Source organism: Symphodus melops, assembly GCF_947650265.1.
Source record: "Symphodus melops genome assembly, chromosome: 7".
NCBI lineage: Eukaryota > Metazoa > Chordata > Actinopteri > Labriformes > Labridae > Symphodus > Symphodus melops.
The window spans coordinates 19,981,302-20,005,889 of NC_136697.1; the positions used below are offsets into that span (position 1 = coordinate 19,981,302).

Consider the following 24,588-nt stretch of genomic DNA (forward strand, 5'->3'; position numbering starts at 1 on the left):
GTGCATCTTAACCACAGAAGGCCCCCAGGATGTCTCTCTGCTGCATATGCTCTTTAAAGTAGTCGTATGGAAACCAGACTGCTGAACTTGTAATGAATGACATTGTAAAAAATAAATAAATGAAAAAAACTCACAAACACCCCAAACGCGGCGTGAACATTCGTCAAAGTGTATTTTCACGAGCCAGAAAAATGTCACGCAATCCACCGCTCTCTGATTTGATAAGCCTTTTAACAAGCTCCCAGTCAGTCCGCCCTCACTCTCAGTTATATCTCTGGCCTTTTTTTTTTTTTTTTTTTTTCATGGTGGAGATAATTCTGCATAGATTTAAGTGTGCAATTTAATTAATGTATTGCCACTACAATTTATAGCTTTTCGATTACATTATCTTTACGGCTCTTACAAGAATTGACCATTTGCGAGGTAAAATGGATTCCAAGCTAATGTGTCTGCTCAAAACTTGACCTCGCATGGCCAATCAAGGTGCAGAATTACAGCTACACAAATGGCAACAGTTAATATCCACCTGTTTATTACTCTGGATAGCTTTTGTTTGTTCGCTTAATGGGGAACGGTCAATTTGTCAGCGAGCCTTAATTCCTCTCATCGTAGAACTTAGTTTAGAGTATTTATTCATGCTCTCTAAACATATTCTTTTCAACCTCAAATTGTGTATTCATTTTTCCCATCGTTTGGTTTTTGGTTTTGGTGGCCGATAACTTAAAGGACAAAGCCCTTGTGTGTTTCGTGTATCCCCTGAGTCGGTCTCCACCCTGCCTGTTCCAGCCACCCAACCCACCAGTTTAATCTCAATTACATCCCGACATCCCATCTGCCCCTGGAACTCAGCAGCCCAGCTTACATCTTCCCTCCATGATGAATAGCGAGGGGCTGAATGTTTAGCTGAGCAGTTAATCGATCAATAAGAACAGGGTCGACTAATGGATGTGCTTTCTTTCAATGAATGAGGGGGTGGGATAGGTTGTTCTTCCAGACGAGGGCTGCTTTAAAACATACCTCCTTCCAAATAAAGTGTTCTGACATCAACTACTTGCATGTTTTTACGACGCTCCGTCCTCTTCAGATGATGAATCGTGAGTGGGAACTTTAAATATGAGAAGCTAATGGTTGCCGTGTTGTTATTTAAAAACTGTGACGAGATGTCGTTGGGATTATTCGCATCACTTAACAGGAAAGGGGGAAAAACCAAATGAATCCAACAAATTGATCTAAATGAGTACAAATAGGAAACAGAATTAATCGCATGAGTCTTCATCCTCCAAATGGTTTCTCTGATTGTTTTTTCCAAATCATCAGTGCTGAAGAAAGTTTTTAGATTTCTTACAAAGTCACCAAGTTATTCAACATTTTTTAGGGATATGGCTCAGTGCTGTTTGGTTGTGTTTGCTGATATTCAAACGGTGCAAACTGACAGACACCCAACATCAGATGTGTTGGTGGCAGCACTGTGCAGTGACGACGATTCTCTGCTGTAGGCCATTTACAGCTTGTGACAGAGCAGCGCAACAGAGTCTGGCAAGTTGGTGCAAAAAGCAATGTATACATCTAGTTTATATACTGTAGGTGCCTCTACTTAATATTGACTTGAGGGGATGAATCTAATTAGCTATGTTCCTTTTTTGTTTTTGACTTAAAGAGGACGTATTACACTTTTTCTTTTTTTTTTCACCTTTTCAAACAATCCTCTGTGATCTAAATGAAACATCAGTGCTGTGCTTTGGTCCAAATAACATGAATCAAGCCTAATCAAGCCAAGAGGAAGTTTGTGACCCTGTAGAATCTCTCAGAACGCTCCGTTTTGGTGTGTGTGTGTCTCTTTAAATGCAATGAGGACCCCTCAACTTTGTGGGTCAATAGACACTCTGGTTACCCAAAAAAATGTTCAAAAACACTGTCTGTGGATTTTCATGATATGTCCCCTTTAATGAGACACTGCTTTCTTCTGATAAGCAGTCTTGTATTTTTCATAAAATCAAAACTCATCAGATTTATTTCACAGTGAAAGACAAATTTGTGCTACTGGGAATTCTGGTTAACTTATAAACTTGACTGAAGATGGGTTTTTGTTTTTTTTCCAGCATCAAACATGCATGCCGCTCTTTTCAGCTCATCTTAATTCCTCCTTTCTGTGCACCAGTCAACATCATAGAGAGATTAGAGCTTTTTTTTTCTAATGAGTCCAGTTTGTGCTTTTTCAGTAAATCTCCATCAGCTCTGGCTCTTCCTCGCACTTACTCCGTCTGTCTCATCAGTTTCTCTCCGCTCCCTCCCCCACATCCCATCCCACCCCTCCCTCTCTCCTCATCCCTTTACACAGTGCATCATTTGAAGAGGTGAGGCTGTTGAGCGCTTGGAGGAATAAAAGTGATTTATGAATGGGCCGGCCTACCTGCATGCTGTAAGGGGGGAAGCCAGTGGCAGTCAGGGCTCTCTGATCCGGCAGCCCATTGTTCCCTCCAGCCTCACTGCAGGGGACGCTCCTCTGCCTTGCCTCGTCTCTGATCTTTTACTGTGCCGTAAAAACGTGCCACATGTTACCGTTAAGTGACTCACAATTGGAAGAATACCCATGCACTGCAGGGGGTGTGTGCATGTGCAAGACCGTTTTACTGAGGGGGGGGGCACGCACACAAACACCCACCATTACAGTACACTCCTGGAAATCGATGGCTTAGCATGACTTAGACATTTATGATTGATTTTGGAAGTTACCTTAACATGCGAGGACAGCCAGGTACACCAGCCAGCAATCCTATCCATAAAATATAGGAGAGGTGACAGGAAAGGTGTTTGTTCCTGCTGAGGACAATGTATGAGCGTTTCCTCGTCACCATATGCTCAGACGCAGCGACGCGCCACCTACACACTCGTTCACACAGTACACGATGATACGAGGATCTTTTTTCTTTTTTTTCTTTTTTTTTACGGGGTCAAAATTGAGGAGGGATGTCTCTTAGCCGTAGTCATTTGGCTTTTAGTGTTTGTGTGTTTATCTACCGCGTGTGTAATATCGCCGTGTTTACAGAGTAATATACGATAACTCCTGATAGCGGGATGGTGGAGGCGATAAACTTGGTCAAGGGAATGAGCGTGCACAGGTTCCCTTCTGTAATTCATTAAAAGATAACTCATCGCAGAGATACGTCAAAGTAACACTTGGAAAACCAGGAGAACTGCACCTAGTGGGTTCTTTGAGCCCACAGTGGGAGGTAATATCCTCGTGTTGGACAATTACCGTAACATACTCCTCGTACTTTCCAGAAATCAGTTTGATGCTGCTGATTTATTGCTTGTAATTACATATGTCTCCCTTAGTATGATCTGATATTATCTTCAGGTGTTCATTTAAACTCTGCATTATGTTGCTGTAGCGCGTTCCAGTTGAATTACTCACTTTTGACTGTGTTCTCATTAAAGATGTAGCACAGCCGCTGGTCCACTCAGGGAGCCAGGGCACCAGTTTGCTGCAGCATGCACTGTGACTTAATAGAAGAAAAAAAAAAAAGTCACCCAATCCTAGAAGCCCTCCCAATGTCCACCTCTGTCTGAGCTGGGACCAGTCCAACAGATCAGCCAGAGGACAAGCTGATACAAGCCCCAATCCCCCTGTGACCAATCAGAACGCCTACACTTCCTCCTAGGGCTGGGCCAACGGTGGCTCCGAGCCAATAGATAAGCTCACCCATGCTGTAATGCTCTGTCTGTCCTGTGGCATACTGAAACATTGAGTCCTGGCTGCTATGTTGCTATAGCACATGTTGGGAGAGGGAGGGGGTGGGGGTAGCAGAGGGAGGAGAGGATGGATGGATGGAGGGGGAAGAGGGAAACGAAGGATCAAGGGATGGTTGGAGGGAGGGAGGGCTACATCCCTTCCTGAAGGGACTCAAGGACATAAAGAGCTTTTGGGAAAGTGACTATAGCATGCAAAGAGAAAAGCTTGCATTGTGAAGCCACTATAATCACTGATAGTATGCTTTCTTTCTCACTAGCCCAACCTAGAAAGAGCAGGATTTATTTGTGGCACTTTAAGTGCCTCAGCAATGCAGATAATAAATATGACAGAGCAAGGTGATATACTTCCACCGCCCAGCTGTCAGGCATCTTTAATATTTTTTTTCCACCATTTAAAATCAAATGTGGTTTATCTATTAACTTGATGTACTGGGATAAGTAATAGATTTTGCTTTTGCGTTTGATGTTACTTCAGCATCAGAAATGGCACTATTACTGAAACACAGAGCATTATGTTCAGCTGGTGAGCTCAAGTGAAACATCAGCGTAAACCCCGCCGTAAATATGATTTCACACAACACAAAACTCACAAAATCCTGTCCCTGAGTACATCTTTTATAAGCTGGTCACCTTGTGTGACTGGGTATTGTTATCACTTTTTTATTTTCCTATTTTGGACTTCACAGAGCTTGCTTTTATATCAGTGTAATAATGATGTATGTATACACGTCAGAAGGACTCATATTACAGGATCGAGATTATAGCTTGATCCCATACCTGATTCTATTACTTTTAGTAGATGTACAGAGTCACTTTTATTTTGAAGTAAACACATGAAGCAAATGTGTATATTTATTTATTTATATATATATATATATATATATATATATTTTTTTTTTTAATTATTATTTTATTTTTTTGCTGCTTTTTAGTCATTTTTATATTCAGTTATTGTGAGATTTTTACATAGATTTTGTCATAAGCTGCAGCACGAGTGAAAACATATTTAAGGAAGTCTACCATACACTAGATTTTCTCAAGACATTTTGCAAATCATTTGTACATGGACTCCTTTTTATTAACACTATTAGTTCACTTCTTGAAGGGTAATGGTCAGAAATAATATTTAGTGTCCTTACCAATTTTTGTGGTCAGCTGTAAAAGGTTTTAGTGGCCCTAACGTACCCTGAGGGACACTGTCAGCCCGATGTTCACTTCAAAACCAAGCTTAGCTCTTAAATAATGCAGACCAGGTTACCTTGGTAACCTGTGCGGACACTGAAGTAAATGCGGTATGACGGGTCAAGGGGATAAGGATTTGTTTTTGTTTGTGTCGTCAGGTAGGCTCGTGTTTGTGCTTGTGCGTGGATGGTTAAGTCTAAACATGAAAGGAATACTGTAAAAAACAAAAATCGACCAGAGCACAGACGTTTCTTTGTGAAAAGCATTCGGCACATTTCTTTTGGGATAAGGTAGAGTCACTTGTGTGGGAGAATTGCTGGCGGAAAAACCATCATTGCACAGTATCTGATGAATCAGAAATATGTGTGGATACAGTCAACTTTCTATAGAGCCTTATCTATTTAATGTATGGCACATTCATACCAGCTCCATGAGCACGTTGGCTGTTAGACATGTTTGTGTGCTGCACTGGGGCATATGGCCTGTTGTCTCAGGAGCTGAAACGAGGCCCTTTTGATCCCTATTATTTTCCACTGCAAACAATAGATTTTAATTACCAAATCGCTCTTTCAGCCACAGCGCCTCCTTCCGCATGTGTGCCTCGAAGCGTACGCGCTGAAAAAAGTCCGACTCATCAGCCGCAGCATGGCAGCGTCTTTGTCTCTCTTTGGATCTGTCCTGCCAATTACTGTGGAAGAGAATTTCGATGGCGTGTTATCGTTTTGTCTGTCGCGTTTCAGGGGCCACCACAGTTACTTGCTGGTCGTCTGTGTGTAAAGGGACCCCCCCCCCCCCCCCCCCCTCGCAGGTCACCACGTACAGAGATGAGCGTTTCATGGGGAGGGCGAGTGTGAGGGGTTTGTGGGAGGCAGGCCGTGGAGTGGGGGGGGGTGATTTAAAGTGGTAGATTTGCAGTGAGAGCGTAGATCATGGGAGCCTCTCAGACTTGTCTGCCCGTTTGGTGACAGTGTGGCATTCTGCAGAGCGGCTGTCGATCGAAGGACCTTCAGCACGGCTGAGTTGTCCACCGCTCTGCAAAAGCCAGAGTCAATCCTTCGCTTCTATTTACCGCTTTGCACCTCACTCTGTGCAGAAGAACTTGCAGTTCATTTCAGGCCAGAGTACGTACAGTAATAAGGTTTCAAATAAACTTTATAATCATAAAATGGCGAGTATCTTATCACGATGGAAGAGTACGTTAGAATGGATCGATCTGTTTCACAGGAAGGAGGTCATTAAGATGCTGCTTGGTTGTTGAACTCACACCTAAAAATGTGAAAATGATTTAAAAGACAAAGAAATTGTGACTCAACACAAAGACTGCTGATGACCTAGCAAGTTGGAAAAATATGTACATATTAAAGTGACGCCTGAGGCAACGAGGTTATCGAACAAAGTGGAGATTAGAGCACAGTGTTGAAGTCCACTCACGTAGGAAGCGCCATCAGGAAAAAACAACTTCTGAAAATGTCTTAACTACCTGCAGCCCATAACTTTGCTTTAAACCTCACCAATGTTACATATGAAACCGCTTACATACTGTGTGTAATGAAGTCTGAGTCCTGAAGTCTTCACAGATGTGCTGCATATATTGTTGCTGTAACGTCTCCTTAGTACAACAACACACGTGAAACATAAATTATAACCTCTGAGTTTTTTCAGCGGCGTTTCGAAGCCTAGATTTCTCTCTCTCTCTAACTCTCTCTCTCTCTCTATCCCATATTAGCCGTTACAGAGGCCATTCACTTTGAGCTCAGCTTATTACGATACACACAAGTACACCATGCACATATTTTTTTTAAAATACTCATACAATAACAGCAATGGACATGTATTGATTTGTCAAAGTTGTTTTTTTTTAAAGGTTAGAAATTGTACACATAAGTGAGCCTTGTTATTAATAATTTAATTTCCGTTTAACACTCGGGCTTTGAAGCGCTTCTGTTAGAGGGAGCAGTGATCTGTAACGTGTTCCACAGGGCTGTTTGGAGAGAAAAGGGAGTGAGCAGGCCAAAGGGTCGGAGATGATGTTTTTTGTTTGCCATGTTAGCGGCTTGTTTGACGTGAACTGACTGAAAATGAAACCAAAGTCGGCGAGCGTGGCGCGCTCACACGATGACAGCCGTACTCTTCGTCTGTTTGTGTCTTTGGGTGACGTGTGATCCGATCTGCAATTTTCGTGTCCTGTCTCTCTCCTGTCGTACGTCAACTCCACCTGTTTCAAAATGTGATTAACAAATCCTGTCGTGAGGGGTTTTGTCACCTTTCAGGTTTATTTTCACGTTGCTGAAAAGTAATCACTCCTTAATGTCAGTCGCAGGAGTACATGTGAGTCAAAGCTAAACAGTAGGTGAATTTTAATTCTCTTGTATTAATATTATATATGCATCACCAAATGACTCAAATAAATGAACAACCTATGGTATACCCAGGCCAGTGCAAAAAGTGTTATTCTTTCACTTCCTGGTTGTTTTCCAGGTAATGATGCCATAGAGCATTTGTTCCATACAGTATGTATGATTTAAGTGTCTCTTTAGTCTAGTATAATCGGCATGTCCTTGCTTTATGTTTGATGTCATCCTCTGCTTTTTTTTTTTTGTCTTAAAAGGGATGTATATTATGACTATTACGGCCAGTGCCGAAATGAGAATGAGGTTTTTCAAGGTGCTGAGGAGAATAAAGTGCAAAGGAAGAGTAGCATGGGAAAAATAATTGGGTCATCTCGAACCAATGGGACATTAACGCGCCATTGGGCTTCTCTTACCGTCTTTCTGCCTCCTTCTTCATAAATTGCTATGAATCAGGACGCCCGATAATACCAGGTGATTTAGGGCTAATTAAAGCTAAGCCTTTATTGGCCCCCACCTTATTCCTAAACGGACGGACAAATGTACTTGAGATGTTTGAAATGCACCTGGCGTCTCCTAAACAACCTTCAAGGCACAGGCAATAGCTATAGCGATAACCAAAACATCATAGAAATGCACCCCTTTACCCGTCTTCCCTCTTCCCGGTTTATGCAAATAGTTCTTAATAAAAGCCTGCTCACTCAGGGGCCTCAGGTACAGGCAGGCAGGGGAAGGTCACATTGTAGGGGGAAATTATTCTCTTCACGGCATGGTAATGAAAGCCTTTTTTTTTTTTTTTTTTTTTATCGAGGGGAGGCAGTGAGGTTCTCGTCCTCGGCTCTCTGCTGCACTGCTGGCCCGGACGCTACCTGTGTTTATTTACTCGGTCCGCAGCAGGACGGCCAGCAGCTGATAGGACAGTCTGCAAAAGTGAACTGAGAACTAATTGCTCCTGCAGGGGTAGAGACGGATCAGAAGTTCACATGGTGTGCATGGGGATTAAAGACGGATTTATTTGTCACAGCCAACGTCATTTTATTATACCTTTTTATTAAAAAAAAAAAAAAAGACACCTTGGTCAAGAATCTCAATCAATAAGATCAGTAAAAATCCTGAACAGTTTTATGACTCTTCCTGTCCCAGCTGACACTAACTTAGGGTGCTGTACAAACGTCAGAGATAGAAGGGCGCCTCCCTGTGCGGAGAGGAAAAGCGGTAATGGTGGGGGGTGGGGGGGTTCAATCTGGAGTTAGCAGGTTGCTTTTGTGAATGATTTGCTGGGTACAAGGTTCACTATTTCAAAGGACCTGAAAGTATTGATCCTGTCCCGTCCGAGCTGACACCTCATGTATCGTCTGAAGTTGTCTCATCTTGTAAGGCTCCAGATCCAGTAAGGACTCTGTGTCGGGGGGAAGAGAGGCAGGAACAGAAACACTTTGACCAGCTCAGTTTCAAGAAGGCAGAAAAGCTTACGCCGTTTTGGACAAAAGATTATCAACAGCCACCTTTTATTTATTTATTTATTTATTTATTTGTTGTATTTTTCTAAAGACTTTCAACTTGTCATTTTATCTGCAGAATGTGTCTTTTTAAAATAGCCTAACAATCAAATGCATTTTCTTTCAGGACAACTTCAAGTTTTTCTTACAAGCATTTTTTTTTCATGCCTACTCAATGATGCTGTGGGGGAAAAAAACAAATGTATCCCCATCTATTGATTAAGACGAAGAAATGGTTGAAAGCTGTGGTAGAGGTCGTTTTGAGGACCTCGCTTTTGGATTATATTTAATGTCAAAAATGAACTTTAATAACTAAAAATGTGGATAAATACAAAGAACCTGTTCCTTTGAGTCGAGGGCTCCAGACTGATCATTTTCAATATCAATTTTTTTTTTTCTTTTTTTGGATTCCTGAGGCAGGTGGCTCCTTTTGGCGACTAATTTCTGATGCAGAGTTTTGAGCTCAAAGCCTTCGCTAATGGAAGACAGTATGCCAAACACGTCTCCTACATCAAGAGTAACCATATGTTTGTGCACAGCCATTAATCTCAGACTGGATGTTGACTGTTCCCATTTTTGCCCTGTCCTGCCCAAGTTATTGTCTCCAGACTCACTTCCTGTTGTAATAACGTCCACTGACCACCACACAGATGGCTGTCAGCTAGGCGAGGGCGGCAGAAGGGCCCTGTCGACCCATACACTCAAACACACACACACACACACTCCTTACACTTCCTGCGTCTTCCATACAATGACAAACAGTGATACACACCACGCTGGGGATGTCAGAGAGCGTCCTGGTCAATGACAAATTGCAGCCCGAGACAACAGGCCCCTGTGCAGCTCTCCTGAGGGAATCTTGAGATCTCTCACAGGGTGACCCAGTTCCATCACGTCTCCCCTTCTACCTCTCCTCTACCTTTCCTCTCTCCTCAGCTGCACGTCCTCCTGCATTTAAACCCACCATAGCATCCGTTTTTCTGGTTCGGCTGCAGCGGGGTGATCCTCACTTCACCCAAACTATCAGCCCACTTCTCAAATCCTGAGATGTGAACTCTTAGGTCAGCTGGGTTACACTCACTGTTTTCTTTTTTTTTTTTTTTACACACAACGCAGTTTCTGTCATCCCCCCCTCGGTCACTGTTAACATCACTTAACAATCAAATGAATAAAAAAAACTAGTATTTTTACCTTCCTTCCTAATTAACTCTTTTTTTCTGCCTTAACAGCAAATAGCTTAACTGCAATGCAGCATTGCCAGTATGGGGCATTAATATTAATGTCTGCCCATTTCGCCCAGCGTGGCAGGGAGTCTGTCAATCAAGACTTTTTTTTTTTTTTTTTTTTTTTTGGAGGGGCTCCCTACACCAGCAAACACCTGCCCACTGCTCAAATGTTTGCTTCTGACTGTCGAAGTTAGCAGCCTGCCCCTATAGTAGCAGCCGGTGCATTTATTGGCCGGTCGCTCTACATATAGGAGATGTTTCCAGCCAATCCGGATTGCTCAAACCTTGTATATTGCACCAATGGGAGGAAGAAATAGAACAAAGGCTCCATGTGAAACAATTGCCCCTGATTCTTGTGAATTGTTGTCGTTAAGGAAAGAAGAAAAAAAGAAAAAAAACAGCATTCCTGTATTGTCTTTCAGGCCTAACTTGAAAGGCAGCTAAACGAGTGCTCCGTTTAACCACCGGGGATGAGTTTACTGTTGAAGCTTCAGGCGAGAATTTGATGTAGCAAGGTCTTTTCTAGAATAATTTGCTTGTTTAAGTCTCAACTCTTTCCCAGTGGGAGCGCCATGGATGAAATTACTCAAAAGTCCCCCCTGAGATGGAAAATCTACAGTACGCAAGCAAATAATTCCTTGTAACAAAGACGACACATTATGAATGTGAGATTAGGGAGAATGGGTGCGGTTGCTATCACATTTTAAGCAGTGCTTCTCTGCATTAAGTGGTTGAAGATAGCTGCAAGCAATGCAGGTGTATGTGTGTGTGTGTGTAAGTAAGCCTCTGCGCGATGAGAGGTAGAGAGAGAGAGAGAGAGAGAGCAAGGGAGCCTGGGATCAGTGTGCTGCGCTGTTCATCACTGCAGCAGTACACCAGCGCTGGATCTCTTGTCCGTACAGAGGTGCTGACTGCCTGCTTCCTCCCCTCCTCCCTGCCCCTCTCTCTCTCTCTCTCTCTCTGCTTCCTCAAGAGGGTGTGCTGATGATGCTCTCTTTCATTACTCCAAAAGGATGGAGACGAGCTATAGGTTTAGGAAAAAACCCGCAGGGAACCAGCCACCCTGATTACCTTCAGTCTGAAAGCCTGCCAGCGTTTTGGTTTGCATTTCTTTCTTTTTTTTTTTTCTTTTTTTTTAGTAGTTAACCGTTTTCATTGATTGTGTGGGCTGTGGCCTTCCTGCTCTGTGCTCGAGCCTATTTCCTCCCCTGTACCCTTATTTACTTTAGTGCCGTGTGCGTAAACGCTCCTGTGTTCACCACCCGGCCGCTCAGCCGTATCAAAGTCAGAGTTAAATCAGCTTTTTTTTTGTCGCAGTTCAAAGATATGCCCTGCATGATTGTTCAGGGTTACTCAAGGTCAGACGTTTCCCTTCAGCATTGGCTGCTTTAATGCTCCTTGAAGGTACATTGTGTACCTAACTACAGACAGGATACAAGAAGGCTTCGCTAATACATGGCTTTTAAGGGTCCCGCTTTATGTTTCCAAGTATTTGCACAAATTGACGATACGCGTTTGCAGCCTTTGTTTCTCATCACATTTTCTCGATTGGCCATAACACTTAATAGGGGATGAGTCTCATTTCAGTGTTCTCATATACCATATGCCTGGATGTGTGCCCAGGGACTAAAGCAAGTCGAGGAAGAGGAGAGGAAGGGGGTTGTGGGCAATGAGATAATGGATAAGTTCAAACATTAAACTTAAGCAGTCGTGCTGTGAAGAAAAGTTGACTTAGTAGGATGAAGGGTGGTAAACTAAATCGATTTCTTAAAATGACAACTGCAGTACTCGATGTCCAACTTTTTTTCTCTTCTTTTTTTTTTTTTTTTTTTTCCAATCTCTGGATTTAATACTTATAACAGACATGTGTGCAGCTTCCTCTTACTGGTCAAACAGAGCTCTCCTTCCATGAACTGTGTGCCTCCCTCTCTCCCCCTCAGTGACACTGACTGCTTCGTAGCCCTCCTCTTGTACAGTATCCTTTGCAGCCACGTCTCTGTGGCACACATCCTCTAAATGACCTTCAGTGGCACAGAACTGACTCGCTTCTTTCACCACTCTGGACCACCTCTTTTAGACAGCACTCTTCAAACAATACATCCCCCCCCCCTTTTTTTCTCCATCCTGTCTGATTTTCACCCAGGAGGGTACCTGAGTGAAAGCAGCTAAATCTTGTGTAATTACCATTTTGCCTCCCAATGATAGACACTCTTTGCACACCACCGGGGGAAATGTGGCTTCCCTTTTTGAACTGAAGAGATGGTGGTGGTGGTGGTGGGGGGTGGGGGGGGGGGGGGGGGGTGGGGGGGGGGGGGGGGGGGGGGGGGCGTGTGCTTTAAAATAACACACAGCACTTGTACCACTCCAAGCTGGATGTAAATAACACTCTGCTTGAGAAAGCAACTCCTCCCTAAGTTGGTTTAGTATTCTTGTCCCTGTGTGAGAAAATAGGATATGCTCCACTGTTAAAAAAAAAAAAAAAGAAAGAAAGAAAGCAAAAAGGAGAGTGCATTGGAATATGTTGTGTATCAGCAGTAGAGACACTGTGATATGTTTGCTTACAACAGCTTGTGTCTTTCCATAAGCTTTTACACTCTGCTTGAGATAGTCAGTCAGACATGAATTGATTTTGGCAGTTTATATCATAAACTCTCAAATTGACTGCACCGCCTGAACCTTCTCCTGCTGTTTCTGTTTCAGGCCATCCTAACGCTCATTTGTCCCCCTTCTCTCTCTCTCTCTCTCTCTCTCTCTCTCCCTGTCGTCTCCTTCTCTAGTGCCATGCGTGTGCTGCTGTCCAAGCTGCCGAGGCCTTGGATCGTAGACGAGAAGAAGGACGACGGTTACACTGCACTGCACCTAGCTGCCCTCAACAACCATGTGGAGGTGGCGGAGCTTTTGGTGCACCAGGTAACAGACGAGCAGCACTCACAGGCAGATCTTTTGATGCATGATTAATTACTTTAACTGACAACAATTTTCAGTTATTCATACTCTATGAGCGCCCCGAAGAAGCCTGGAGCATACCTGCATTAGCTCAACCTGCACTTCTGGCTGACAGGAGACCATTAAGAGCAGCTTCCACTGCACTCCCTGCAGCCAGCAAGCTGTAGACCAGTTGAAGCTGCTCTAACTGCTTTTTTTTTATTAATTTTTTTTTATTGAATCCATACGGTTCACAGGGTCTCCAGGGGTGTTCTTTAGTGCTGTTGGGGCCTCCTATCCTCCTCCTCTTGCACATCATACCTCCATGCTCTTTCTTTCCCCTCTGAGACTGCAGGTGTAACTCTCCGAAGAATAAAACATACAGGAGTTTACGGGGGGAAAGTCACCTGACCATGTGGGAACTGGGTTAATTAGGATATGGTGCAAGGCAGCAATGTTGCTGCAACATTCAAGTGCATGAACGCTTGCTGTGCATGCTACCTTTCACTGGGGGACGGCCTTTTTTTTTCTCTCTCTCTCTCTCTCTCTCTCTCTCGCTCTCTCTCTCTCTCCAAGTCCCTGCAATGGGGCTGGTTCGCAGTGATGGCTCAGCTTTCTATTCAGAAATTGCACCACACTACAAGGTGCACTGCAGATTCCCCGCCAGCAAGCCAGCCAGTCAGTCTTATTACTTGGGGATTTCACACACTGCCTGATCACAATGCTTATCTTCCCTCCACATCTCCTCAGTTGATTTGTCTGCAATTGGAAATGACAATCACATGCAGCATCATTATAGGGTGCTTCCCCCCTCAGCCCCCCTCGGTGATACTTTATTAGTCATGACAATAAATGATAGAAAGGTTTAGTCATGGCAAAAATAGTCAGAAGGGTTGTAACTGTCTTTTATGAACTGAACAATTCCTTAACCTTGACGAGAATAGTTTTCTGTCTTTCTGCTGTTGTCGTTTATACATGCACACATCTTTGTGATTCTTTTTCAATGTAAAAATGTTTCTGTTGTGCCTTTGCTCTTCTCGTCCCGTCACTTCGCAGGGCAGTGCCAGCTTGGACATCCAGAATGTCAACCAGCAGACGGCCTTACATCTGGCAGTGGAGCGTCAACACACCCAGATAGTCCGGGTCAGTGGGCCCTTTTTCTTTCTCATCTTCCTTTTTGTATCATTTATCATTTCTTACCCACTCTCATTTCCACATCAAACATGCTCTAGATATCTCTGCAGCCCCCACCCCACCTCCCTTTTCTTTACTGTACTCTTACATCAGTGCAGTCCTCATTTAATTTACGCCGGTGGATGTCCTGCAGTTGTATGAGGTCCTTCAGATTAATGCTGTGTCGGTAAAATGCTCTCCGAGGCAGTGTCTTGCTTGGAGTCATTTGGCGTAGTGTTGGATTGAGATTGCCACGTTGCCATCTTGTGGACTCAAGAAAAAATGCACTCCATAATTGGGTAATACAACACTGAGGCAGTTCATTGTTAGCAGATGCCTTATAAATCAGCACTTTGGCATTTACATTGTTGCATAAATTTAAAGGTGTTTTATGGTTGTTTCTAGGCCTTCTGTTTCACTGCCTCTTTTGTGTTCTTTCTTGACAGCTGCTGGTGCGCGCAGAGGCCAAGCTTGATGTGCAGGACAAGGACGGGGACACGCCACTTCACGAGGCACTGCGTCACCACACGCTGTCCCAATTGCGACAACTCCAAGATATGCAGGACGTCAGCAAAGTGGAGCCCTGGGAACCTTCCAAGAACACAGTATGTATACATCTATTATTAACCTCACTGTTCTTGCTCGATCACAGTCATTTACCTAGGTCGAGGTTCCTTAAGGTGTCATTTAGGCCTCACCGTTTTAAAGGCGTTCATAGATTAAAATGGAACAACAGCCAAGAGCAGTCGTTAACAAGAATCGCTGTTCTCAGCAAGAAACAAAAAGACATGAAACCTAACGGCTGCTGTGTGTACACTCCGCGCTATAGAGGGCAAGAAGTCATTACCAGGAGTTTCCAAAATAGTTTGAGTAATCCTGGAATAACAGATCTGTTCTGTTTCACCGAAGAGCAGGGAGGTACTTCTATTAAGTCAATTCACATAGTCCCTTTTAACGAACAGCAAGCCTTTTAAAATGGTCAGTGGACCCGAGCGTGTACAGAACTGTTCTCGTCTTCTGACTGCTCAAAGCGTTTTCACACCGCATGTCACACCTACCTGTTCAAACACTGATGGCAGAGGGTGCTATGTAAAGGGATCATGACGAGAAACTAATCCCATTTATACACATTCATACGTTGTTGACAAAAGCTTATGAACCCTCCCCAATTCAGAGACGACCAACTGAGCCACAGCAGAATTGGTTTGACCTGTTAAAGTTTTTGAGCCTACAGAACACAAATGAAACACTTGAAAACTGAATATTGAGAGCGAACAAAAAAAAAAAAAAGGACTCTTGGACAAAAGGTAATTTTGTGAAAGCACCAGGGCACGTTTCTTGTGACCTTCAAGTAACAGTATGTGGTATGTTCTCCCTGTAAACAATGATTGGACATGTAGTGTTCATGATTTTGGGGTTACTGTCTTCAGCTTTCCATTTGAAGCATTCTCATAGCACCGTTTCAAGGCAGGACTGTACGCCCCTCGTCCGCAGCAACGCCTTGTCAAACCCTCAACAAGGACACCAATATTACATGGTAATCAAAGTGGAGTGGACTCCATAATAGAGCTTTTGCAGAGTTGCAGTTTGAAAAAAAAAGGGATTTACACATCTGTATGGAGATCGAAACGTGAACCACTGACGTGTGAACATCCTTGACGGACTACACTCAGACAGGAAGCTTAGTACCTCGTCATCCGTGTCACTGGACAGTCCAGTGCACAGACAGTCGCCCACCACCAGCACAGAGCAGTCAAGCAGCCTGAACGACTTTGTCCTCCTCGAGAGGCCAAAGGGAGCATGTCACACCTGAACCCTCTCCATGTTAACGCCACATCACTAATCCCTACAGGGAGGAGTTTAAGGCTACAAGCGCCAAGCTGCCACTGCAGACTTCCCTTACCTGTCAGCTTCTGTCTACCTCCCTCTTCTTCTTCTTCTTCTCCTTCTCCTTCTTTTCACTCCTCCTTCCTGCCCGCCCTGGTGCCCCAGCACAGGAGAGGAACCGACAGACAGAAAGCCTAATTGAGATATGTGCAGTTAGGTCACTGTTCTGTAGCCGCCCCCTCCCTCCACTGAAGATGAGAATTGAATTAGTCGGCCCGTTGGCTCCATCAGCAGAGATGTAAAAGCTACTAGTTGAAGACAATCAAACATGGAAGACCCAAATAGCAGGACACGGAGAGAGAGAGAGGGATGCTTTGGTAGACTGAGGGGAGGTGATGAGCTGGAGACGGGAGAGAAAGAGAGACGGGACAGTTAATGAGATTTTAGGTGGGGTGAGTGGGGGGGGGGGGCGGGGGTGACACTGCCTGACAGCCATCTGAAGGCATGTCTTTGATTATCTAATTAGTGGTGATCTTACAGTACTTTGACATGCTTCATCTAAATTAAACTCTTGCAGCCATCTGAATAATATGAAAATCAGGACTCTTTACTCTGTGCATTAATGGGCTGCCAGTGTGTGAGGCTGGAGACGAGACGGTCTTCCCGCTGGACTCAACTTCAAAACAGGCTTTTGTGTGTGTGAGAAAGTGAAATCCCTGACATGTCCATCATTTCTTTGCGTGTCTGTCTTCCTTTCCTGCAGTTAATCATGGGCTTGGGCACCCAGGGGGCAGAGAAGAAGAGCGCAGCATCCATCGCCTGCTTCCTGGCAGCCAACGGAGCCGACCTGACCATTCGTAACAAGAAGGGCCAGTCCCCTCTAGACCTGTGTCCCGACCCCAGCCTCTGCAAGGCTCTGGCCAAATGTCACAAGGAGAAGAGCAGGTAAATATCCCTTCAAGGAATAGTTTGACATTTTGGGAAATACACCTTTTTGTCTCTCTTGTCAGGGGTTATATGAAAAGATCAATACCACTCTGATGTCTGTCTGTTAAATATGAAGCTGGAGCCTGGTGGCTGATAGCTTTAGCCTGAAGACTGGGAACAGGGAAACGGCGAGCGTACTCTGTCTTTGTCAGTCACCTCAGACAAAAGATCCTCCAAAATAATGTAATCATCCTCCTCAGTTGTCCAGAGGGTAAAAAAAAAAAAATCTTGTTTACTGCTTTTTACAAACTAGAGATGAAACAATGACTTAGGATGAAAGAAAATGAAACACAAATATACTGTTTATAATTGATGTCATATTTAATTTTTCTTTTTTGTCAAACATGTAGTGGTTATAGCATCTTAAAATGGGAGGATCTGCTGCTTTTTTTTTTCATTTTTTAAATAAGAGTCTTCAAGCTTTAAAGCTGTTAGCTTAAAAAAACAGACATGAAGACATAACTTTTTTTGTTTTTGTTTTGTTTTGGATATATGTTTGTTTACGATCACATTCCTTATCACTTTTTGTGAACAGTCTGACATTTCAAAATAATGGTTCGATTTTGGCCCTTAACTGTAATGCATTCATTTATCATTTGGTCTGACTTTCATGTACAGGGGACAAAAATAACACTCAGTGTTTAGTCAAAGTGAAATCCTGGGGTTTTTAAAATAGTCTTTAAACGAGACGCAGTCCGTGGCTGATGGGATGAAAAGGATGAACTTACATGATAGAGCTTTAAAGTATCTTCATGCACACACAGCAGCTGTAAGAACACCTGAGAGAAAAAATAAGAGAAGAAAGCACGATCTCAGGAAAATCATCAGACGACCTTATTGATTTCCTTTCTTCGCTCAAAATGTTTTATGTCGAGCTTTGTTTCCTGTTCCGCCTCCTGCTTCTTTTTTTAGTCTCTCTCTGTCTCCCCGTGTTCTTTGTTCTCTGTCAGCCCTTTTCCTGTTTGCACTCTCCTCTGCGCTCACACAACGCGGTTTTATCCTCTCCGTTGCAGCGGCCAGGTGGGCACTCGCAGTCCGTCTCTGAACAGCAACATCGAGTCACTGGAGGAGTGTATGGTGTGTTCAGACATGAAGAGGGACACTCTGTTCGGGCCATGCGGACACATCGCCACCTGCTCCCTCTGCTCGCCGCGTGTCAAGAAGTGTCTCATCTGCAAGGATCAGGTCCAGTCAAGAACCAAGGTAACAAACACTGCGGCCTGTCCTGTCCAGAAAGAAACGCATGAAGAAGAGCGGACAGACACCTTCAAGTCCTTCTTTGTTTGAATTCTTCCTCAGATTGAGGAGTGTGTTGTCTGCTCTGACAAAAAGGCAGCCGTGTTGTTCCAGCCCTGCGGCCACATGTGCGCTTGTGAGAGTAAGTTTCACGCCATCCTTTCAAGAAAAATCACAATCCCGACATTTGCAAGCGCTGTTTGGACATTTACTCTTTTAGCTGCTTTCAGACAGAAGGAGAAAAAAAAAATGTATGATTTTTATTTAATTTTTTTCCTGCTGTGACGTGGTACTCAATCTTTTTTTTTTGTTCTCACCAGACTGTGCCAGCCTCATGAAGAAGTGCGTACAGTGCCGGGCTGTGGTGGAACGCCGCACCCCCTTTGTTCTGTGCTGTGGAGGGAAAGGTATGGAGGATGATGCCGCTGATGATGATGATGATGATGATGATGATGATGATGATGACCTTAGTGAGTGAATCTTCCACACATTCCCTTTTAATTCCCTTCTTTATCCTTCTTTCTTTTCTTCTTTTTGTTGTTTTCAGTTCCCACTTTAGCCCTGTTTATATTTTGCATTATTACCGCTTTGCTTCTGCATTTGATTTCTTTGTCTGCATCACTGATACATAGTCTTTTTGTTGTTCTTTCATTAAAGTCGTAACGGTAATCGCCAAGTCAGATGCTTGAACTAGCCGATCCCACTTCCCAGATGTTTTTTTTCCTCTTGATAGATGTAGCATGTTTGAATCACTGCATCCATTTCTTCCTGTCCTTTGAAGCAGCTTCTTGAGAGAGAGAGATGGCGGCTGAACGGACAGAGGCTTCAGAAGCGCTTTGCTGCTTTCTCTTTATTCAGCATGTAGATTTTGTGCGTCAGATGAAAATAAGCAGAAGCCACTTCTAAATTGAGTTTTGCCAACCGGCATTAAAAGACAACGATGTCAGAGTACACACATTACCTACAAAAGAACAGTTTAAACATTGACATGGATTTATTTTTTTAGTTGTGAAGAAGCCCTACATATCTAGAGTTGAACCAACAATCAGACATCATGATGTCCAATGAATAGATCAGTCATACACTGTGTTAAGTAATGTCAATATTTTTGTTGCATTTATAATCCATTCTCTTGTCCCCAAACTGAAACTCTGTGTTTTTGGCCCATATCCTTTTCTTCAGTCGTCTTCCTCACTGGGTGTTATTTCTATCGTGTTTTCCACATTTTATTTTGAGTTAAAAGGGAAACTGTTGTAAGTTCACTATCCCCATGTTTTTCCCTGTATTAATCACTTTCACACTTCTCCACGCTTGTTGGCTTGTAAATCTTACTAGATGATATAAACTAAAGCCGATCCAACCAAACAAACAAACAAACAAACAAACACTCATGCAAGGGGCAGCATTGACTGTTTATCTCCTCCCCATTCATTCCACTAACATTAATGTCTGACCCAAAAGTAAATCTAGGGCACGCTAAACAATCCCTTTAATCTACTTTTAAGTGTAGCAATGAGTTTATGTTTTGTGCTTTCAAAGACTTGGTCTAGACTAGAGATCCTCGCTTTAGCATTGGCTGATTGCAAAAACTTAAAGACGCTGCTGTGCATTGAACAATTCTATGTAGAAGAATTTCCCTTTCTCTCCTTGTTTCCGACTCCTTTTCAAATTTTTCTCTTTCAACCTCCCTTCGAGGCTGTAGTCTAGTTTCAGTCCTCCAGCCAACATTTGATTTGGTGAGGACGGCTCCTGCTATAACACTGTGACTGGTCATTCCCAGCAGGGAGCTCTAACACTATGGCAGGGGGATCGCAGGATCTTCTCCAGCCCAACAATCTGGCTCTAAGTTGGTGTAAGTATAACCTCTATGATCCCCTCCCTTATCAGATTGCCTTTTTTTTTTTTTTTTTTTTCTCGGGTCAAAGAGCTCCCCACAGTGCTGCCCTGGCCCGATCCCCTCCCTTCAACCCCCTCCCCTTTCTCTTTCAGTGACACACACACCATGAACTGTGCAAGCTGATGCTGTGTACGTGTGATATAGATAGATAGATAGATAGATAGATAGATAGATAGATAGATAGATAGATAGATAGATAGATAGATAGATAGATAGATAGATAGATAGATTCACACCATCATTGTACTCATGCATACACTTCTCTCACCTACAATATGATTGAGGTTTTGTCCTGTGCTTTTTTTACATAGCAAATGATTACAAAGTGTGTTTTCTAAATTCACCTAATTGAAAAGTGACAGCAGTGCCAACACAAAGTGCCAGAGCCAAAGTTTGAGCCGCCAAACATAATGAAATTCAGAGTGCATGTTTCCTGATCCATGCTTCCACACAGAACTCGTGCTTCAGATGTCATGTAGCTCCCGGCTTGTTTCATTACGCCAACCTTTCAGTGGCTTCCTTTCTGTTTTATTGGCAGCACATAATTTTTTTTCATTATGAGGAGGGGGAATTTTTGATGATGCCTCCGGTGCAAACTGTTTATCGTCTCTTTACTGGTAACAGGATGCATTTTTTTTCTCTCTTATCCTGCTTATTCTTTTTCTTTTTTTTCTTTTTCTTTCTTTTTTCTTTTTTTTTTTTTGTTGCTTTTATAACCAAACAGCGAGTGGAAACATCCCGGGCCTGCAGAGAGACAAGGACAACACTAACGTCAACGCCGATGTGCAGAAGCTTCAGCAGCAGCTCCAGGACATCAAAGAACAGGTTAGTATAAAATGCAGAGATCAGCAGGCGTGACACTCATGGCTGCAGTTTAAAATCCACACAGATGTGCTACAGTGAATGTGAAAAATGTTGTTGAGTGTTTAGCAGCAGACTTTGAGTCAGTGGCTGCTTGCTCCCATTTGGTTGGGTGTGACAGGGGTGAAAACAAAAACAGATGGCGAATGTCCAATCTAACAGTGATGAATACAAATGTTACAGTTTCACAGCAGATAATGACAATGGAGCACATTAAGCATCAGTGAACATTTATTTAATCAGGAATTAGAGCTTGGAATAACTACTTTTATCACTGATTTTCATTGTTTAGTCTTTTTACAAAGAAATTAGGAAAGGCAGGAAATGAACAAATCATCCAGTTAGCTTCAAGTCAGTCTATCAGTCAAAATACTGACATGCTTTTTGACCCTCTTTAAACATTTTTATTTTATTTCTTTCCCCTGTGACATCTCTTAAAAGTATTTGTGTGCAGTTACCACCTCCTCTCAACAGACTGTCAATGTTCCACTCTGTGTGCAGCTATTAGCGGCGGTGTTTGTGAATTGGGAGCTTTTTTTGCAAAGAGGCTGATTGCACAGAAAATAGGGCAATTCTCTTAATGTGAATGCATAATTTAAATACACGCCAACATCACCAGCGCACAGAGACGCTGTTTGCTCTGCAGCACATGGACTTTTGACCTTTTTGCAGGGTTTGGACATTAGACTGGGTCTTTTTGACTTTATTTTCAAAGGTTTAGCTGTTGCAGTCCTTTTGTGAGTCAGGCCCTCAGGAGGCTTCCACTTCCACAACAAAAATAACGTTTAAGGTGAATGTAGCTCAGCTGGACACTCTTTGTTTTGTAGGTACGTAAAGAAGGGTGTGACTCCTGTATGTGAAAATGTAATGGTTAACCGAGATGTGATGAATGCTGCTGAAAAGTGTTGGGACATCAAAGAGACGTCTGGGTCATAAAGGTTATGTGCTTTGCACAGTCGGCGGCTCTTTTGGGTGTGCTGTTCATAAAAGTTGAAAATGACTTTTTCGAAACAAAAGCGTGACCTGTGATCACTTCCTCTCGTCTGTCTGCAGACCATGTGCCCCGTGTGTCTGGACCGGCTGAAGAACATGATCTTCATGTGCGGCCACGGCACCTGCCAGCTGTGCGGGGACCGAATGAGCGAGTGCCCCATCTGCCGCAAGGCCATCGAGCGCCGCATCCTCCTCTACTAGACCCACTGAACGCCCCACGCCCTCCCCACAGACTCACTTTCTCTCTTTTCTCTTAAAGCCCATGCTGACCACGCCCACAAAGCCACAATCATACCAGCTGCTGCTGCTGCTGCTGCTGCTGCTGCTCATCATCCTCACAGCACCCGAGTCAGCCAGCTAAGAGCATCCTCGCGTCTTATTGGACACAACAAATGCTCTGTTGATGGGTTGATTGTGTTCAGATGGAATACCTGTCACACAAAAAAAAAAAGGAGAAAAAAAAATCAATTGACTCTTATCACTTTTGCTGTGCTGTCATCATGTGTCCTTTCAGCAGACAGAAAGATGCTTGCAACACAGACGTTGCCTTTTTTTTCTTAATTTTTTTCTCTCTGCCTGCCGTAATCTTTTTCCTCTTTCTCTGTCAAGTTTTACTTGTGAAGCTTCTTTCCTCTGACTGAGTCCATGACGACTCTTTCAGACACATGGTCTTGGATATTAAAGTGCACGGGCGAGTCCTAAATCTGTATTTCCTCTTCGAAAAACACTAATAACAAAAAACATAGAGGAGGTTGTTTTGGAGCTCGACCTTTTACCTTTCATGCAAAGTTGTCGTGCATCTGTCGCAGTCGTTGCCAGCTGCTGTCGAATTTTGTTATATTTGTAAATCTTTATGCACGTCTTTTGGTATTGGGAGCTCCAGGTGTGGATTTTTTTAAGTACTTCAGTTTTCATGACAGTATGGTAAGTTTGTGACACGTTACTGTTTTTGCACCACTTTAAAAGTTTCAGTGAGTGTTTAAGCTTCGTGTGTGATCAGTTTGGCTGTTGTGTCACGCTGTACGCCGACCGGCCTTTTAAGTTTAAGACCAGATGTTGGCAGTTTTGCACTAAAAAAAAAAAAAGAAGCTGAGTCAGGATATATGCGGTTTTCCTGACTCCAGAGATCCACTTCGGCTCAGTGATAAATCTCGGATGAAGTTGGAGTAACTGCCAGGTAGCAACGCCACACCCACGCACTGTTTACCGAGCTGTACCACGAACAACGGCGGTGTCGCAACACTCGTTTGATTGTGAACACCCGAGACGCCGTGTCAGGATTCAACAATAAAAGACAAACTCATTCAGCTTCTGTCGAGTGATCTGCTCCTGTTGTTTGTTGTGCACACAAAGTCCCACGATGCAAACACTTCTGTAACAAGAGTATCTCGTCACAACTAGGTGTTAAACCATCAAGATTTTGTGGTATTGTCTGAGAAAAAAAAACAAAAAACAAAACAAGCATTGCTATTTTACCATTGATGACTCTGTGCCATTTGCTTCCAAAAATCGACTCGTGAAAGAACTTGTATGGGGATAAGGTGCTCTTTACTCTGTATTACTTTTTTTTATTTAAGTGTATTTTCCTTTTCTCAAAATCAACATTTATTGAGCTAGAGAATACAATCTATTAGAACATCGAGATAATATGTAGAATAAATTATTTTGTATTGCTGCCCAAAAAGATAGGATTTATAGGTCTCACTGCCTTCCTAATATGTAGCCTCAAAATCTCTCAAACATTCTGCGTTGATAGAAATGTTGACGTGTTTGTGATGTTTTCCGTTTGCTTTTGTCAGCGCTAGCAATCATCTGTAGAAGCATTTGTAAAACAAACAAAAAAAGACATTTTGTTGTCCAAAGTGTCACGCATCTTCACACCAGTGTTTTATTTGGGAGGAAAGCTAATGAGATATATATATATATATATATATATATATATATATATATATATATATATATCAGGGTTTTTTTTGTTTTGTTTTTTAAAGAGACAGTCCTTGCCTTGCCTCTTTTTAAAGGGCAGTTACCCGTTTGGAGACTCAGCAAGGTGACTCGCTTTGCTTTGCTCGGTGGGAATTTTGCAACGGTATACAAGCATTGTATTTTTGTTTTACGACTGAAAGCGACTTCTTTTATTGAGTACAATTTTGATTCTTTTCATTGGTCATGATAAATCTAAAAGCTAGAAGCACTAATACGCTTTATGGTAGAGTTGTCTTGTTATTGTTGTAATGAAAGACTTTTTATTTTGTACTTTTTATTTGAATTTACCTGTAACTGTCCTGTTGGAAATGTATCAGTTGTATTTTCTTTGGCATGAATGTTTGACATAAGCAGTACGACATGTATCATGAAAACTGTTCGGTTTGTATTGCTAACAAGTGCTTTTAAAACAACTATATAGCTGAAATAAAGTTCTCAATGAACCATGACACTTTAGGAGTATGTTTTTAAAACTTGTCCTTCTGCTTTAGCTTTGTTCGTATTTTCAAGTTGAGCTCATTGGTTTAGTTAGGTTTTTTCTTTTTTTTTTTGAGTAGCAAATTAGCATTGTGTTGCTCTTCTCCTGCTGTGCAGCGTCTGCCTCACAGAGGAGACAGCGTGGCAGAGATGGGAGGTGTGAGGTAATTGAAAATGCTCACACCTAATAATGACTCAGCACCAGCGTGTGATAGGTC

The 24,588-nt window shown here is 42.9% G+C and overlaps 1 protein-coding gene across 5 annotated transcripts in view; it reads left to right on the plus strand.

Moving 5' to 3' along the window:
- Window positions 1–24,337, plus strand: part of mib1 (MIB E3 ubiquitin protein ligase 1) — a 52,647-nt gene extending 28,310 nt beyond the window's left edge. For 2 of the 5 annotated variants that reach the window (XM_079349004.1, XM_079349005.1), the window contains 10 exons: window positions 12,786–12,918; window positions 13,990–14,076; window positions 14,553–14,711; window positions 16,697–16,878; window positions 17,934–18,123; window positions 18,220–18,298; window positions 18,477–18,626; window positions 19,937–20,008; window positions 20,778–20,878; window positions 21,968–24,337. In XM_079349004.1, coding sequence (XP_079205130.1) covers window positions 12,786–12,918; window positions 13,990–14,076; window positions 14,553–14,711; window positions 16,697–16,878; window positions 17,934–18,123; window positions 18,220–18,298; window positions 18,477–18,626; window positions 19,937–20,008; window positions 20,778–20,878; window positions 21,968–22,108 — 1,294 coding nt within the window. In that variant the 3' untranslated portion in view covers window positions 22,109–24,337. The other 3 variants (XM_079349006.1, XM_079349007.1, XM_079349008.1) reach the window with 3 other exon arrangements.
- The last annotated feature ends 251 nt before the right edge of the window (window positions 24,338–24,588 follow it).